Raw genomic sequence first — 19,055 nt, forward strand, 5'->3', positions numbered from 1 at the left:
ATCTCTGAGTTCAAGGCCAGCCTGGTCTACAAGAGCTAGTTCCAGGACAGGCTTTTGAAACTATAGGGAAACCCTGTCTCGAAAAACAAAACAAAACAAAACAAAAACAAAACAAAAAAAAAAGATATTTTGAATGTCCAAAGCATATTTGACTTTCAGCCAGCTCCTTGACAGTCTCATCCATCTGTGCAGTCTAGGAGAGAGCAACTCTGACAGAAGTATCTGTGGTAGCAGAGATAGCAATACCAGCAATCACAGCTGCGGTGATTTCAAGGTCTCACTTCTGCCGATCTTCTATAGTCCAGGACTTTTTCCCATATTTGCTGATACTCCTGACACTGCTGTGGTGTCCCCCAGGCCAGGTACCGACTGGGCCAGGGCAACATGCCTAGCAAAGCTCTGCTCCAACTGCCTTCTGGCCACAGATGTATTCTCTCTGGGTCCAAACTGCTGCATGGAGCAGAGCAAAACTCAGCAAAGCAGGCTTGCTACTCCTGCTCCCAAACCACTGAAGGGGACCCACTTGAACAATATTTTAGGGAATGTGGGCATCATCAACCTGTCTGGCTACTTCCTGCTGAGTGGGGGTCCTGCATTCTTGGGGGAATTTTACATCAACATTTCAGAGGGTCTCGGTGAGTCAAACCACATAAATTTGCAATGAATCCACAGGTTCTCATCCTCTGTGAAGACAAAAGCAGAACCTCCTTTCCAAAGCATCAAAATCTTATTTCCATATTTTAAAGTCAAAATACCTTCTTAGCAGATCCCAGAATCAAATGTCTTTCTTCACTCCAGAGCACAAAAGACAACACAAGCAACATAATAACATACATCTGTGCATATTCTTTTCTTCTCAGGCCTTCAATTCACCCTCCTGCCTCCTATTAATTACTTTACTACTGGCCACTCATTTGGAGGGCATCTCTTAGAGCATCTCTGGGGATGAAGAAACACACACTCTTTTTAATCTGACTTGGGTTGTTCCAAGTCTGGAACATCTAAACCCCCTTTTGTAATAAACAAGGGTCTAACTTGAAGCTATTATTTGTATAAAATATGTGGCTGTCTTTCTTGTTGCTTCCATGCCTTGTTGCTTTACGAGATTCAGTTACTTTTTGAGGCCTTCAATTCACCCTCCCGCACCCCTCACAGTCCTGACTACCTTGCTCATGTTCTCCCTCCTTCTACTGCTCATTAGGACCTTGGAAGCTCAGTCCAGTGCTCCAATGTGTGGCTCTGTCTCTATCTCCGTCCATCACCAGATGAAGGTTCTATGGTGATATGCAAGATAATCATCAATGTGGCTCTAGGACGAGGCCAGTTCAGGCACCCTTTCCACTGCTGCCCAAGGAACAAGCTGGGGATATCTCCTTGGTCACCTGGGAAACCCTCTAGAGTCAAGTTTCTTGCCAACCTTAAATTGTTCCCAGTAATTAAGATATTTACTTCCCTGCTCCCATATCTCCCCTCCTCCATCCCAACCATCCCATTCCCTAAAGCTCTCCCTATCCTCTCTTTCTCCCTGCTCTCCCCCCATCTCCCCTTATCCCCACCTCACCCCCACCCCCATGCTCCCAACCCCTGCCCGGCTATTTTGTCAATTTCCAATATCCAGGAAGATAATGATATGTTTTTCTTTGGGTTCACCTTCTTATTTAGCTTCTGTAGGATCGTGAATTATAGGCTCTATGTCCTTTATTTATGGCTAAAATCCACTTATGTGTGAGTACACACCATATTCCTCATTTTGGGTCTGGGCTACCTCACTCAGGATGGTGTTTTCTATTTCCATCTATTTGCATACAAAATTAAAAATGTCATTGTTTTTTACTGCTGAGTAGTACTCTAAAGTGTATATGTGCAACACCTGCTTTATCCATTCTTCTACTGAGAGGCACCTAGGTTGTTTCCAGGTTCTGGCAATTACAAATAGTGCTGCTATAAACATAGTTGAACAAATACTTTTGTAGTATGATTGTGCATCTCTTGAGTATATATATTCCCAAGAGTGGAATTGTTGGGTCCTGAGGTAGGTTGACTCCCAGTTTCCTGAGAAACTGCCACACTGATTTCCAAAATGGTTGCACAAGTTTGCATTCCCACCAACAATGGATGAGTGTTCCCTTTACTCCACATCCTGTCCAGCATAGGCTATGATTGGTGTTTATGATTTTAGCCATTCTGACATGTGTAAGATGGTATCTTAGAGTTGTTTTGATTTGTATTTCCCTGATTGCTAAGGAGGTTAAGCATGATCTTAACTGTCTTTTGGCCAGTCAAAATTCTTCTGTTGAGAATTCTCTGTTCAGTTCAACTCCCCATTTTTAATTGGGTTAATTAGCATTTTAAAGTTTAGTTTCTTGAGTTCTTTATGTATTTTGGAGATCAGACATTTGTCTTATGTGGGGTTGGTAAAGATCTTCTCCCAGTCAATAGGTGGCCTTTTTGTCTTAATGATAGTGTCCTTTGCTTTACAGAAGCTTCTCAGTTTCAAGAGGTCCCATTTATATATCGTTGCTTGTATTGTCTGTGCTACTGGGGTTCTACGTAGGAAGGTGTCTCCTGTGCCCAAGTGTTGTAGACTACTTCCCACTTTCTCTTCTATCAGATTCAGTGTGTTCAGATTAATACTGAGGTCTTTAATCCATTTGGACTTGAGTTTTGTGCATGGTCATAGAAATGGATCTACTTTCATTCTTCTACAGGTTTACATTCAGTTATTCCAGCACCATTTGTTAAAGATGGTTTCTTTCTTCCATTGTATACTTTTAGCTCCTTTGTCAAAAATCAGTTGATCATAGATTGGTGGATTAATATCTGAGTCTTCAATTCAATTCCATTGGTCGATTTCTCTGTTTTTATGTCAATACCAAGCTGTTTTCAATACTGTAGCTCTGTAATAGAGTTTTCCATGTAAAGTTGATTACTGTTCTCTCAAGGTCTGTGAAAATTTTTGTTGGGATTTTGATGGGGATTGCATTGAATCTATAGATTGCTTTTGGTAGAATTGCCATTTTTACTATGTTGATCCTCCCAATCCACAAGCAATGGAGATCCTTCCATTTTCTGGTATCCTCTTCAATTTCTATCTTCAAAGACTTAAAGTTTTTGTCAAATAGATCTTTCACTTCCTTGGTTAGAGTTACCCCAAGATACTTTATACTATTGGTGGCTATTATGAAAGGTGATGTTTCTCTGATTTCTCTCTCTGCTTCATTATCCTTTGTGTATAGGAGGTCAACTGATTGTTTTGGAGTTGATCTTGTATCCTGCCACATTGCTAAAGGTGTTTATCAGCTGTAGAAGTTCTTTGGTAGAGTCTTTGTGGTCACTTATGTACACTATCATGTCATCTGCAAATAATGAAAGTTTGACCACTTCCTTTCCAATTTGAATCCCCTTGATCTCCTTATGCTATCTTATTGCTGTTGCTAGAACTTCAAGTACTATATTGAAGAGGTATGGAGAAAATGGACAGCCTTGTCTTGTTCCTGATTTTAGTGGGATAGCTTTGAGTTTCTCTCCATTTACTTTATTGTTAGCTGTTGGCTTGTTGTATATTTGCTTTTATTATATTTAAGAATGAACCTTGTATCCCTTATATATCCAAGACCTTTATTATAAAGGGGTGTTGAATTTCGTCAAATGCTTTTTCATCATCTAATGATATAATCATATGTTTTTTTCCTTCAGTTTATTTATATGATGGATTACATTGATAGATTTTTGTATCTTGAAACAGCCCTGCCTCTCTGGGATGAAGCCTACTTCTTCATAATGTATGATATTTGGATGTGTTCTTGGATTCGGTTTGCCAATACTTTATTGAGAATTTTTGCTTATATGTTAATGAGTGAAATTGGTCTATAATTCTCTTTCTTGGTTACATCTTTGTGTGGTGTTGGTATCAGGGTGACTGTAGATTCATAAAAGGGTTTGGCAATGACTCTTCTCTTTCTATTTTGTGAAACACATTAAGGAGTATAGGTATTAGCTCCTCTTGGAAGTTCTGGTAGTATTCTGCATGGAAACCATCTAGTCCAGGGCATTTTTGGTAGGGAGGTTTCTGATGACAGCTTCTACATACAAACAGATGCAACCCTATCTGGAATTTCTTCAACAACCAGAATATTTAATAGGTTTTTTTGAATTTACTTCACAGTAAAAGCATTCACCCTAGTCCAAATAGCTAAGGTTGTATAGAAGAATATGTTGAAATTACATGTGAAATCTCTCTAGCTTCTCAGATGTTTCTTGTCTTTAGAAAATGGATAAAAGGGTAAGCTTCAGAAAATTATGCCAGTAGAATAATGCCATTAATGGAATACATACAGAGTTCCAATGTATTATTCAGTATGCAATTTCCATTTGCTGTCTTGCCATTCTAGGTGACAATAGAATGAGAGGAAAATGTAATCAAAAATTGTTTAGAGCCACCATGTGTCCTGAGAACCAACCATTCCCATGTCCTCTGCAATAGAAGAACATGCTCTTTACACTTGAGACATTTGTGATAATATGCCTACAAAAGGACTTCACTGGTATGAATTCCTCTAACTGTAATTAATTTACAAGAAATGTACTTTCTTAAAATCTCATATTAATGTTGAGACATCAACTCCCAAATATTGGGGAAACAACAACTTTTTGACTATTCAATGATCAAGATAAATACAATAATATCACTCCCAAACACTCAAAGTCTATTAGGCTAAATACAAAGAAAAAAATCGAAGACTGTTGAAGAAGAAATTTTTTTACAGAAAAGAAGATCTAAAGCATCAAAAACACATCAAAGCCAGAAGAAGAGGCTCCACATTATGAAAAAGTTAAAAAGCAAATAAAAAATTTGTCTCTCAAAATTGTAGAGATATTTCATTTACATATTAATAAATAAAGCTTACCTGAAGAGCAAAAAGCAAAGCAGCCACCCTGGCTAGCCTGACAGACCAAGCAGTGGTGACACACACCATTAATCCCAGCAGCCACACTAGTTTGTCATAGAAACTATGTGGTAGTGGTACATTACTTGAATCCCAGTACTAGAGTGGAATATAAGAAGAGAGAAGACAGGTCTCAGTCAGTCTCATTCTTAGGATTACTTGAGGCAGGATCACAATTTCAGATTGAGGTAGGGATAAGAGCCAGTAGCTGGCTGTTTTTGTTTTTCTAATCTTCAAGTTGAACCTCAATAATTGTTTCTGTGTTTTTATTGATCATGATATACAGGATTTCCATCTAGATGTTTAGGAGATACAGTGAACTTATATATGTGTGTGTATCATATACACATATGATCCTGAAAATGATTTGAACAGAAAATAAAGCCTTCAAATTGACAAAAAAGATTAGATGAAATAAAGAGTCCAACACAGCAAAGGAAAGACTAAGTAGAGGAAAATAAAAATTGTTGCTATCTATAAGAGATAGGAAACTAATATTCAGAATGTACAAATGTTTCCATTCTCAGGCGCTAAGAAAATATTGAAAGGACTTTTCTCTTATAGTCTAGGTTCTAAGCCTGTACTTAGAAGGATGACTGAGCCATCCCTCCAGTCATGAGTGGTCATGACTCAATAGGAAAATCAAACGGGCTAATGAATACAGTATCAAAGTCCAACATTCTTAGTTTCAATAGAAATGCAATTTAAAACTGTGAGGCTATTCTATTTGACATTAGTCCACAAAAGTCACCATTTCTTTTGAGAAAACATCACTGTAATGAGGACTGGCAGCTGTGTTCCTGCTGCCTAGCTCCCAGCTGCCAGGCTAGCTTATGCCCCAAAATAACAACACACAAACTCTATTCATTTAAATACTGCCTAGCCTATTATTTTCAGCCTCTTATTAGCTAATTCTCACATCTTGCTTTAACCCATATTTAGTAATGTGTGTAGCACCATAAGGTGGTGGCTTACCAGAAAAGATTCAGCATGTATGTCCTGGTGGCTGGCTTAATGGCGACTGTCCCAGAGAGGAGAGGCATGGCATCTGTCTAACTTCCCTTCTTCCCAGCATTCTGTTCTGTCTACTCCACCTATCTAAATCCTGCCCTATCAAAAAGCCAAGGCAGCTTCTTTAATAATCTATGAGAGTCCTCCATCACATCAGCAAATGTGGCTGAGAATGTGAACAAAGGGAAGATGTTGAGAGTGAAAATCAAATGAGAAAACTGGACTCATCCTGTGAGAGTTGATACCAAATTTTGCGAAAGTTAAAAATGGATCTTACATATGTGGTGTAGTCATATTGTGGGTATTTTCTGTAGTTCAGGAATAAACAGGATATGAAATTAACTTTGAAATGTGATTAATTTAAATTCTACATAACTGCAAACAGAACAGGTATAACTGTCATATGAAAAAGACAGTCCTAAACTGCTTCAACCATTGCAAGTTCCCAAAAGCCTATTACATGATCTGTACTACTTGGCCCACTTTAAAGATTAATAACTGAGAGTGTTCCTCCTCAGCTGTTCCACATACTGTTGGTATTATTTCTGCTGATTTTCTAGGTGATATTTTTCTAACCTAAAACAATAATCCTTTTCACAAGCTGCTAACACTGAAAAAGGTCAAGAAAAGGGCTCAAGTTGTGTGATATTTGACAACATCAACTTCTCTATTCAATGACCCACCTAGCTATGGACAAGGCTGAGTTCTTCCAGAATGGCCAATTCCTCAGTTGCCCATGTGTATAGCTAGCTTTCTACTCTCCCCCTTTTCTGACTTTCCCAGAACAAATTTCATCAAAGTCAGCCCTGGTCAGGACCCCTAATCTCCAAGTCCTGCCCATCTTTTATCTTCAGACACTAGAAAACTATCCTGCCAATAAACAATGGACCTTATTCATAACAGTCAACTGTACCCTGTCTTTGACGTTCAACTCCATGATTCCAAAGAGAATGTGTCTGATTTTCATAGTACCAGAGAAAGCTAGTAAATGCAAATACACTACCCATTCAGAATACATCTATTATCACCTCACACTACAGAATTTCACATCATCTGTAGCAAAAGACATTTTTCATTAATTTTTGTTTTCTGAGTTTACCTATACACTGTGATAAATGAACTATCCGGCACATTGGTATGCACAGCACAAGAAAGTGGTTCACGTGCATGAATGATCATCTATATGTGGATCCATATGAACCTTTCTTTTCTGGAACCAGCCTCAACAAAATAACAAAAGTTAGTAAAGAATAAGAACATGGAAGAAAAAATAATAAAACAGAAACATTGGATAGTATGGAAAGGAGTTCCAGTGAATACTGAAATTTGTCCACATTTAATTTTATGTAAATTTTGTTCCTCAGTACAAAAGAGGGAAGAAGGCAACAAAAGACTTCTTTTACATGATACAAAGGACAACTTGAACTGTTAATGTCTTCAACACTTTGAGCCATCAAGTCTTTAGCATTATGTTGTTTAGGCAGTGAATCCACACTAGAAAAAGTGTCCTGAAAGCAGTAACTCCAAATTATACTACTATTTCAAAAGAAGAAGTATGCTCACATATGAGGACCATCTATCAGGATGGACTGGGTCTACATATATGTGCCATCTTAATGTAAAAAGAATGAAGTAACCACATCTTGAGTTATGATATGTACCTCTGGTTCTTGTTGATAATACTAAGCAACTTCCAAACGCTCTGATCATGAGGCAAGGTACAAGTAGGCTCGCATTTTTTGTCCTTCACAGTTTATGCTTTACACAATCCACATAGTCTTCAAATTTATACCAACTCCACACAAAACCTGCACAATTTTAAAAGCCTGATATTGTCTCAGACAGGGACAGGCAGCTAATTATATTCACTGTTTTGTTCCTCTTAAGGTCAAGTGACTTCAACATACAACAGAAAAGAGAATAGTATCATAGAATATAGCAATATTAGTAACATTTTATGACCTACTTACATGTTGTATCTGTTAAGCATTTTGTTCTTTCTTTGTTTATTGAGACATGGTTTACATTTATAACAGCCATAACTGTCCTAGAACTCATTAGTAAATATGGCTGCTTTGGAACTCACAGAGAATCATATGTCCTAGAATCAAAGTTTTGTGGTTAAAGGTGTGTAACACCACACCTGGTTATCTGATAATCAATTTTTTGAGAAGAAACTATGCTCATGAGGACTAATGAAGTGATCTTTGACACTTCACAACTGTACTCCTAATGTGGAGGACATGGGTAAATAAATAGCAAATGATGCAATAGGCCAAATCACAAACAAGCTGAAGAACAATGGAAGCTTTAATTTAAATGCTCAGTCTAGGGATTTATTGGAATTGAAAATGGCAGGTAGATGATGATAATCAGCACAACTGTGAGAGGTTCTGATCTTTAAAACATCAGCACAATAGTTTGGAAAGTATTAGAGCATTTAATGTCAGAAAATGGAAAATGAGATTCTCCATGTTGAAGATCATTCAACGAAAATAATATCATGGGGATTTAGATGGTCATATCAGTCTATCTTGTTCATGTTACTAGCCAATCAATAGTCCATATCAATGAATAAGAATAAATTCTGGAGAAAATAATAACCAAACATAAGCTACTATAACATTCTAAAAGGAACAATTAAAAAGGTTTGAGTGAAGTGGTTGTCCATGCACCACAGCATTCATGGATCATGTGGAAACTCTGTGGATAAGGAATACCTGGTCCTACAGTTGCATGGACTCTCAACTGCCACTTTTCGTTCCCTAACACAGAGGGACAAGAAGAACAGATGAAAAATCTTGTAGTGCTTTGATAACATAGTTAGTCTAATTTGAACCAGATATGGAGAATTCTGGAAAGCATTTCTGGGGCCAAACAAGCTGTCATTCTTGTTTATGTTTGTTAATATGCATGCATGCTTGGTGTTCTAACCCCTGCAGAACTGAACAAAACTCTCAGTTTGGGATTATATACATGGTTACACATGTGTGTAACAACATGAATGGAGGTTTCACATAATAACAGATGCTATCTCCAGTTAGCCTCGATGACAGTAAGAATAGGAAAAAGCCATACATGAATGTATTGAAGCAAATTCCACCTCAGTCAGAACTGATAAGGTCAGATTTACAGTTATATCAAACTAGAGCTTAAACAATAGCAGAACGCCATTTTTGATATCGGGACTTTGTCTGCATCACTTCAACATTGTTGTCCAAATATCATGTTTTACCATTTAGAACTGAGACCTTGAAAACGTCCTTCCCACTGCATCCTGCTAGGCTAAAGTCCCAAACAAAAGTCAGAGATGCAAGGTGTCCTGCTGTGTCAGGTCAGGTCACCAGTAAGGACCTGAAAGGTGTCTTTGTTCTGTCTTCCTTATAAAGACTCTGTCATTGCTTCTCCCAGCACAGACTTGGGAGCAACTCCAGAGCCTCCTCCAAGATGCTGGTGGTCCTGCTCACAGCAGCCTTGTTGGCTCTGAGCTCAGTCCAGAGAGCAAATGCAGGTATGAAGAGGGACTCAGAGTGGTAGAGTGAAATGAGAGTTGGTCAACACATGAAGTTCAGGCCTGGGAGGAATGCAAAAAAGACAAATAAGAAAATGAGGTAAAGCATTAGTAGAACAAATATTAGACTATTCATATTATCACTAGACCTTAGACTTTGCTTATAGCAAAATTTAAGAAACTATTCTTGCAACAAAATAAGAGAAAAAAAACCTGTTTTGGTTGGGGATGATGCACAGGAGCATGACACAGTTGCCAGAGGGAAACTCAGTTCTCAGGGGGTTTGGAGATACCAATAGTGAATAATGCTAGCCTTGCTGTACAGATATTAGAGAAAAATTAAAGAAGTAAATATCTTTTTCAGGGGTGGTTTTGAGAAAAGGAAAAAATACACACAAAGAGACCACAGTCACACACACACAGAGAGAGAGAGAGAGAGAGAGAGAAAGAGAGAGAGAGAGAGAGAGAGAAAGGGAGAGAGAAGAGGTGGAGAGAGAAAGAGAAAGAGAGAGAGAGAGAAGGAGAGAGAAGAAGAGGTAGAGAGAGAAATACAAAGAAAGAGTTTCTTTGTATGCTAATCAGAGGACAACATATTGTCAGAATGATTTCTATTTCTACCATGTGAAACCAGGAAATTTACTTCAAGTCCTCAGGCAAGCATTTTTTTCCAATTGAGATAAATTTCTGTACCTATTTATCTATTTTAATGACTAACATATTTTAATGACTCATTGGACTTTACATATCTTTAAAATGATGTTTAATTCATTTTCATTTATGAAACACCTGGGGATATAACATTAACGAACTAAAGATCATGAAGAAAAACAAAAAGATTGTAAACCTATCAGACTGAAATTCCCAATGAAAATGAAGACTAACAGTATGAATTGGCAAAGTTAATAAGGATCAAAATAGTGGTTGCTACTAATCACAGAAAACATCTGGGCAGCAGTGCCAGCAACATTACCCAAGAGTAAAATTCGACTTGAAAACCATCATTATTTTGCAGTTGGAAAATGTTAAAAATAACTTTCACTTATTTTGTGCTTATTTTCTAGCGATCATCTATGAAGCCTCTTCTTCTGAGCTCTTAGGTAAATCCAGATCCATCATTCATTGACCTTCTATGCACCATTCATTTTATAATTATTTAGTTCTGTAATATCTCATCATTTTGATGGTTAAGGAAATTAATGTGTGACAGTTTCCCATAAGATATGTAGGAAAACTTCCATACATTGTCTCTAGAACCCATAGTAGGGCAATACACTAGAAGAGTAGGGAGCCAGACTTTTATACCAGGATCATTTTCTTTCTTCCACAGATTGAAGAAATGTCTTGCATATGATGAACATACTGGGTGTCCTCATGTAAAATCTTCTATGGCTCTATGGGTTGCTCAAAGAATTCTTCTCTTACCTGAATTTCCAAGAGGAAGTATATGCATGCACACTAGATACATAATTTCACATATCCCATGTTCCCTAATTCTTTAAAATTAATATTTCTCACTAATCTCTGTATTCACAACAGAGTAATTCATATGAATGCACTGCATGAAAATTGAAAGGAACAATTTCTAGTCTCTTTCATTCATTTCTTTCTTATTCTACACATGATTATAGAACCCTGAACACCATGATATATTTAGGAATAGGGCATTGCTGTTATATTATGTTACTCTGCCTAATTGTAGCTAATGTCATTTTTAAAAAGTACTTCTTGTTTCATTATTTCGGTGTGAAAATTGGAAGGAACACAAAATCCCATTTAATACACCAAATTTAAGAACAAATATCTGTCCAAAAATTTGAGACATAAGACATTTCTTCTGTAAATGTTTAAAATTTTGCTTCATGGAGAATCAGGGACATAATGTTGGGAGGGGTGTTCTGTGAGACAGAAGTGTAAGTTCCTTCTACACTGATCTATTCCCATACAGAGGAAGAGCAGCAAAGTCAGGGCAATGGTCAACAGCTTCAGAAACCCCCTTCTGGACAGTTGCCACCAAGACCTTCTGCTTCTGATGATGAAAATGTAGATGGTGATGATGATGGTGAGGGCAGTGAAGAAGATGGAAATAATCCAGAGGGACCACCACAGGGACCACCACATCATCCTCGCCCTCCTAAACCTGGAAACCAACAAGGCCAACCCCAGAAGGGAGGTCCACAGCAAAATCGCCCTCCTCGACCTGGAAACCAACAAGGCCCTCAACAACAGGGAGGCCAGCAGCAAAATGGCCGTCCTCAACAAGGAAACCAACAAGGCCCACAACAACAGGGAGGCCAGCAGCAAAATGGCCGTCCTCAACAAGGAAACCAACAAGGCCCACAGCAGCAGGGAGGCCAGCAGCAAAATCATCCTCCTCGACCTGGAAACCAACAAGGCCCTCAGCAACAGGGAGGCCAGCAGCAAAATGGCCGTCCTCAACAAGGAAACCAACAAGGCCCACAACAACAGGGAGGCCAGCAGCAAAATCGCCCTCCTAGACCTGGAAACCAACAAGGCCCTCAACAACAGGGAGGCCAGCCACAAAATCGCCCTCCTAGACCTGGAAACCAACAAGGCCCTCAACAACAGGGAGGCCAGCAGCAAAATGACCGTCCTCAACAAGGAAACCAACAAGGCCCACAACAGCAGGGAGGCCAGCAGCAAAATCGCCCACCTCAACAAGGACCACCCCAGCAGGGAGGCCAGCAGCAAAATCGCCCTCCTAGACCTGGAAACCAACAAGGCCCACCTCAGCAAGGAAGTGAGGAACAGGCAAGTAACCTGTAGAAATTGTCTTCATAGTGCAACAGGGTTTCTCAACAGGTCAGAGGGAATCAGTTACTTTTTCCTTTACACAGGTCACACACTCTAGAGGGTACCAATGTCTATCTACAGGAATAGATTTCTTATATATCTAAAACTTAAATGTCCTCTGCAACTTAGAGTTTTTTGATAGATGTGATTTAAATTCAATTTCCATAAAATGTCTTAAGTCTAACAGTTAGATGTCCAAAAAATGTAGACATATGTAAGAAAATGTTGGTTGCATGATAAGGCTTGCTTCTCTGTGACCATGACTTTATTTATTTATTTATTTATTTATTTATTTATTTATTTATTTATTTATTTATTTATTTATTACAGGAGAACTAGAAGACAGATTCCCTTAATGGTATTTTAATGGAACAATGATGTGGAAAATGAAACTTCAAACAATCTAATAAATATTTAGCATGCAATTTCTTATTTCTTATTTGGAACATGAGTGAATGAAAACTGGGGCCTAGGACCACACCAAAGGCAATTATAAATCCTTCTATACAGCTACATCCAGAAAGGAGCCTACTTTCTCTCTTTACAAATCAGCCAACTATCATCTGATAGTCTGGATACGTTCCATCATACTTGGAGTTCTGTCTACAGCTTTTCTGTATTTCCCAGAAACTTCTGATGTTAGCAGGAGATGTCACATAAGACATAGTTTACAAAATTAAAATACATAGGTAGATCAAACCACATAAACACGCTATTGGTTTGTCCCAGTCGTTGTTTGAATGGTATCCTATAGAATAGCTGACTAGGAGTTCCAGCAAAGGGGTCTTTTTCCTTTTCTCACAGGTAGCACTTTCCCAATTCACAATTCACTTCAATGGAAGTTGCTGTTTCTGCAGCTGATGTTCTTTTGAGCATTCAAGTGTCAAACAGCTCAATTTCTTTCTCTGACTTTAATGGTCCTATGTATGCAATAGTGTCTTAGGGAACAGATGTTCATTGTTTTCATCTACCTTGATTTTTTATAAATATCATATACCTGCGCTGCCATGCCAGCACAGCAGCTGTAGTTCTTCTGAGCGAGGGATGTCAGGATTAACACACAACACAACTTCAGGTCCTGCAGACAAGCCTTTATTCCACTTTCTCACACAGTATATATAGCCCTCAGCAGGTGAGGCTGAGCCAGCAAGAGCAGGAAACTCATCACTGTAACTCACATGGCTTAGAGGTGAACATTCTTAGAAAAATTGCTGAAAGCAGCATATTGTTCCTGCTTTTGTTCCTTTTTTCAACCAACCTCAAGAGTGCAAAACAGATGAAATGGGGATGCGAAGGCCTGTCCTCAAGGGACCCAACAATTCCCCCCTTTTTATTTTAAAAGCATGAGAGCCCCTGTCTTAGGACATCCCCAGATAGAGACTCTTACCTGTCCATGTGAGGCCTTAATCTCTGTCTTTGGTGAGCTCTCTATACCAGGACAATTGCCCGTCATTGGGATCCCTCATGACTTTCTGCAGCATCTGCAGCCAGATTTGGGGCACTTCCTGATTACTGGAAGACAGCCCAAGCAACAGTCATTGAGTAACAGTGTGCTCTATGTGGAATTGCCACATAAAGCAGCAGAGAATCCAAAATCAGATAACCCCATTAGCAATATCAGCACAAGTGACAGCATTCTAGACAATTGCTGGACCAAGCCCCCAAGCTGGGCCATGGCATTCCACTGACCTAATCCAGACATAGCAGGGACTTGTGTGCTATTAATACAAACAATATGATGAGCTGTCTGCAGGGTAAAATTCAAAGAGGAAGAATTCCAAGGTCCATCCAAACATGCATTCAACTGTTCAACCACATCAGAAGCACCCACAATATCAGCAGGTGCAATGCAAGCTTCACTACAAGAATAAGAACTAGACACCCGCCACAGGAGCCAAAGGGAATCCACCCACTCCTGCAAAAGCACAGTCCCTCATTCAAAATTCAAAAGTCCAAATACAATATGAGAGTCTAGAAAACTCTATGTCTGCAGGGCTCCTCCAACCTCCAAAGACAGTACAGTCTCTGCAGTCACAGCCATCCGTGTAATGACAACTCCAGCAACTGTAGCTGCAGTGGCAATGACAGCAATCACAGCAACATTTGCAGCTGTTATCCCAAAATCTCGCCCACTGTTGATAAAGGATGATCTCCTGATGTTCTTGAGACACCAGCACCAGCAGAGGAATCACAGCAGGCACTCAAACAATCAAGGCTCCATTAGAACCTTCCCAGCAATTACTCAGCTAGCGGATCCTGGAAGAACAATTAAGAATATCGTCCTCCAAAATGCCATTCCACAATACAAAGAAAAATGGGGCAGGAACGCAAGCAGATGATTGAATAGTCATATTGCGTACAGCAGTATAATTTATCTTTTATACCCAGGAAAGATGGAATTTTTCATTGCAGGCCTATGGCCATACCAACACATGTCTTTCCTACCTTTTAACAAATCAGGCTCTTGAGTGATGCATTCTCCCCACATAACTGTGGGATGGAGATTAAAATCTCTATCAGCATCCCAACACTGAGGAGCAGGCTTGGGACCATAGGTCAAATCCTCTTTCAGGAGGAGATGCAGTATATTTCTAAATGCTATCACCCTACTATGAGTATGACTATTAATAAAGTCTGCAATAGAAGCATTATGCAATAATAAATATCCATGATGAAAGGAGGACTCCTTCACCAATGACAGGTTAGAAAAGAGTGAGGGAATGATGGGGCTATTTTTACTAACTGGCATTAAAAGTGGGGGTTTTCTCACCAGACTCCGCATCACCCATGATTCTGTTGTTGATACCAGAGTCTTCACCTGAAGCAGAAGGAGCCTCGTGGTCCTCATCCTGGGTCACTGGCCATACGCACTGCTCTGGCACCCATATTGGTTTATCAGCTCCTGGAGGAAAAACAGATACAGCTCCCTCACCTTTGCCAACAAGGGGGTTGGTTCCACCCATCTTCCTATTTGCAGATCATTCCAATGTACCCATCCTAGGATCTGAGCCCTAGTGCATACATATACTGTTTTTCTTTGTCTCCCGGTTACCTCACTCACATATGTTTTTTTTTCTACATCCATCACTTTGTCTACAAATTTCATGATGTCATTTTTTTATTGCTGAGTAATATTCCATTGTGTAAATGTACCACATTTTCTTCATCCATTATTTAGTTGAGGGTAATCTATGTTGTTTCCAGGTTCGGATTGTTATGAATACTGCTGCTATGAACATTGTTGGAAAAGTTTTCTTGTGATATGGTTATCTTTTAAATTTGTGCCAAAAAGTGGTATTGCTGGGTATTAAAGAAGATTGATTGTCAATTCTCTGAGAAACAACCAGTCTGATTTCTAAAGTGGTTGTACAACTTTGCATCCCATGAGCAGTGAAGAATGGTCACCTGACCAGATATCCTCTTCAACTTAAACTGGTTTTAAGTACTTTTGGACTAAGCCATTCTGATAGGTATAAGATGGTACCTCATTTTAATTAACATTTTCTTGATGAGTAAGGATGTTTAGCAATTATTTAAAATCTTTTAGCCATTTGAAATTACTCTGCTGAGAATTCTCTTTTTTTGCTCTGTACCCCTATTTTAAAATGGATTATTTTGTATTTCTACATCTAGTTTTTTGAGCTCTTTATGTATTTTGGATATCAAACTCTGTCACATTCAGGGTAGGTGAAGATCTTTTCACAGGCTGCAGGCTATTGTTTTTTCTTATTCACTGTGTCCTTTGCCTTAAAGAAGCTTTTCAGTTTCAGGAAATCCCATTTATTGATTATTGCTCTAAGTGTCTTTTTTTCTGCTCTAATATTTAGAAAGTGGTCTCTTGTGCTAATACATTCAAGCATACTTCCTAATTTCTCTTCTAATAGGTTCAGTGTGACTGGATTTATGAGGCAGTCTTTCATCCATTTGCACTTGAGTTTTGTGCATGGTGATTGATATGTATCTTTTTACAATATTCTACATGTTGGCATCCAATTATTCCAACACAATTTGGTAAAGGACCTTTCCCTTGTACCATTTTTGCTTCTTTGTCAAAACCCAGTTGTTCATAGGCGTGCTGAATAATGTCAGGGTCTTAGACTCACTTCCACTGGTATACATGTTTACATATATGCAAATAATACCCCCTCTCTCTTTACTATAATTCTATTTTAGAGTTTGGAGTCAGATAGTTATGGGGGAGCTGACCAATCCCTTTGTCTGAGGGGTGTGATAAGTACAAATACTAGTTTAACTGAAAAACTCTGTTAATGGAGATTGTAAAGTAAGTCAATGAGTATTGAGTTTTACCTCAAGACTATAAAAATTCCTCTGTCCAGACCTAATGTGTGGTTTGCCTAGTATTAAAAGGTGGGTTCAGAATCAGGCCTTTGACACAGCTTTACACAATCCATCTTTGGCTGTGGTCTCAGCTAGTTGATGAGGTTTTTGTTCCCCATAGAGACTTTTTATATTTATTTTTACTTGCATTCTTATTTCTGGAATAAAGTTTGCTTGTGGTGAATAATTTTGTTATGTTGAGATATGTTCCTTGTTTCCAGATGTCTCTCAGGCCGTTATCACAAAGAGTTGTTGAATTTTATCAAACACTTGTTCAACATATAATGAGACTATCACATGCATCTTTTTTTCTTTCAGTTTGTGTATATGGTGAATTACTCTGACAGATTTCCATATCTGTCCATTGAACCATTCCTGCATCTCTGAGATGAATCCTACTTAGTTATGGCAGAAAAATTTGGGGATGTATTAATGGATTAAGTCTACCAGTATTTTATTGAGAATTTTTCCTTCAGTGTTCATAAGGGAGAGTAATCTGTTGTTTTCCTTCTTAGTTACATGCTTGTTTGGCTTATGTATTAGTATAACTGTAGCCTCAAGAAAGGGTTTGGCAATATTTCTTGTTTCTACTGTGTGGAGCAATTTTAGAAGTACTGAAATTAGCTCTTTTTTGAAAATATGGAAGAATTCTATAATGAAGTCATATATCCATGGGCATTTTATTTTTGGGAGACATTTAATGAGTGCTTGTATTTCCTTAGGGGTAATAGGTCTATGTAAATTGTTTATCTTGTCTTGATTTAATTTTGGTATATGAAACTTGTAGTGAGGGGCTGCGGGCAGGCCTGCTTTTCATCCTTCCCGGCTCCCGGCCACCGGCTAGCTTATGCCCTGAAATAACATCACACAAACTGTATTCTTTTAAACACTGCCTGGCCCATTATTTTCAGCCTCTTATTCACATCTTGACTGACCCATATCTAATAATCTGTGTAGCACCATGAGCGGTGTCTTACCGGGAAGTTTCTAGCGTACGTCCATCTTGGGCTGGAGCTTCATCACCTCTCTCTCCCTGAGGCGAGGCACGGCAGTCTGCCTAACTTAGGAGAGGTGTGGCATCTTACTGATCCTTCTACCTCACTTCCTCTTCCTGTTCTGCCTACTCCACCCACCTAAGGGGTGGTCTATCAAATGGGCCAGGCAGTTTCTTTATTAGCCAATGAAATCAACTCAAACAGAAGACTCTCCCACATCATTTCCCCTTTTTCTGTTTAAACAATAAAAAGAAGGCTTTAACTTTAACATAGCAAAATTACATATAACAAAACAGTTAAAAAGCAAGAATTATAGTTACAATATTTATATCTACTTTATCTTTTATCATAACTAAGGAAAACTATAACTATCTATCCATTCTTCAACTCCATCAAAGACTCCAGAAGGATATAATATTACCTAGGTGAACAAGAAGTAAGCTACTTCCAAAACTCTAGAAATCACAGAGACATCTCGCTGCCTGGACAGTCACCCAAAGTTCCTCTGTACCGTTGGGGCATCCATCTTCGGCCTACAGGCCCATAGTATCCAGAGACATTTCCATGAAGCAGGAAATTTCAAAGGCAGTTCAGTCAGTATCTGCTGTGTCCTTCAGAATGTCTTGCAGACTCTTTCTTGAATCAGGAACCCCAAAGAATCATCTCACCTTTAGGCAAGTTCAGCAGCAGTCCTCTTTCTGTGGGTTCTTTGTGTCCAGTTTATGCCAACAGTCCAGGCAAGAGCAGTTTCTTGCCCAAGTGGCTATCAAACTCCATAAGGATCCTCTTTGATGCCCATCATCTTCTTGAAGTAGATGGTGCTGCCAGGAGCAGACATGTCTCATTGTCATTTTAAAAAACATTTAAAATGCAATATTCTGTAGTCTTTGAAAGATATGAAGAATGCCTATTTAACTTAAATATATCTCTATATATCTAGAAAATCTAACTAACATAACTACAAGTTTTACTATTATTGATGACTATCCATTAACAACCTATATTCATTACATTTTTAAATGAACTACACAATCACAATACATTAATCGTTATTAGAAATACATATACATAAAACAAAATTGACCTTAAATGTCTATCAATAAAGCAAAATCTATACCAATGCAAATTATTCATATCTATATCATATCCCTCCTTTTAATGTAAAAGAACACTTATAAACAATATTTGGGAAAATGGGCGCAGTTATTTCTCTCCAAACTGCTTCCTGCTGAATGGGGATGCTGTTAATCAGATCTTTCATGGTGTAACCTGTTTGCCAGGTTCATCTCAGTCATCAGTTGCGTAAAGTAATTTTTTGAGGGTGTTCACAGCAACCTTCAGGAGGGCGTGGTCTATCATACCATATTGGGATATAAGCAATCCACACGGTCTCATTTTCTGTAAAAACAAAAGAAAAATCTCTTTTCCAAAGTATCATATCCT

The 19,055-nt window shown here is 38.6% G+C and overlaps 1 protein-coding gene across 1 annotated transcript in view; it reads left to right on the forward strand.

Moving 5' to 3' along the window:
• The window catches only part of LOC119806578 (glutenin, high molecular weight subunit 12-like), a 40,954-nt gene extending 26,987 nt beyond the window's left edge, over positions 1–13,967 (forward strand). The window contains exons 4-6 of the mRNA XM_042054506.1: positions 9,369–9,468; positions 11,414–12,237; positions 13,758–13,967. Of these exons, the coding sequence (XP_041910440.1) occupies positions 9,369–9,468; positions 11,414–12,237; positions 13,758–13,967 (1,134 nt within the window). The remainder of the gene's footprint in view (positions 1–9,368; positions 9,469–11,413; positions 12,238–13,757) is intronic.
• Positions 13,968–19,055: the final 5,088 nt, after the last annotated feature.

This window comes from Arvicola amphibius, chromosome 2 (genome assembly GCF_903992535.2).
Source record: "Arvicola amphibius chromosome 2, mArvAmp1.2, whole genome shotgun sequence".
Taxonomy (NCBI): Eukaryota; Metazoa; Chordata; class Mammalia; order Rodentia; family Cricetidae; genus Arvicola; species Arvicola amphibius.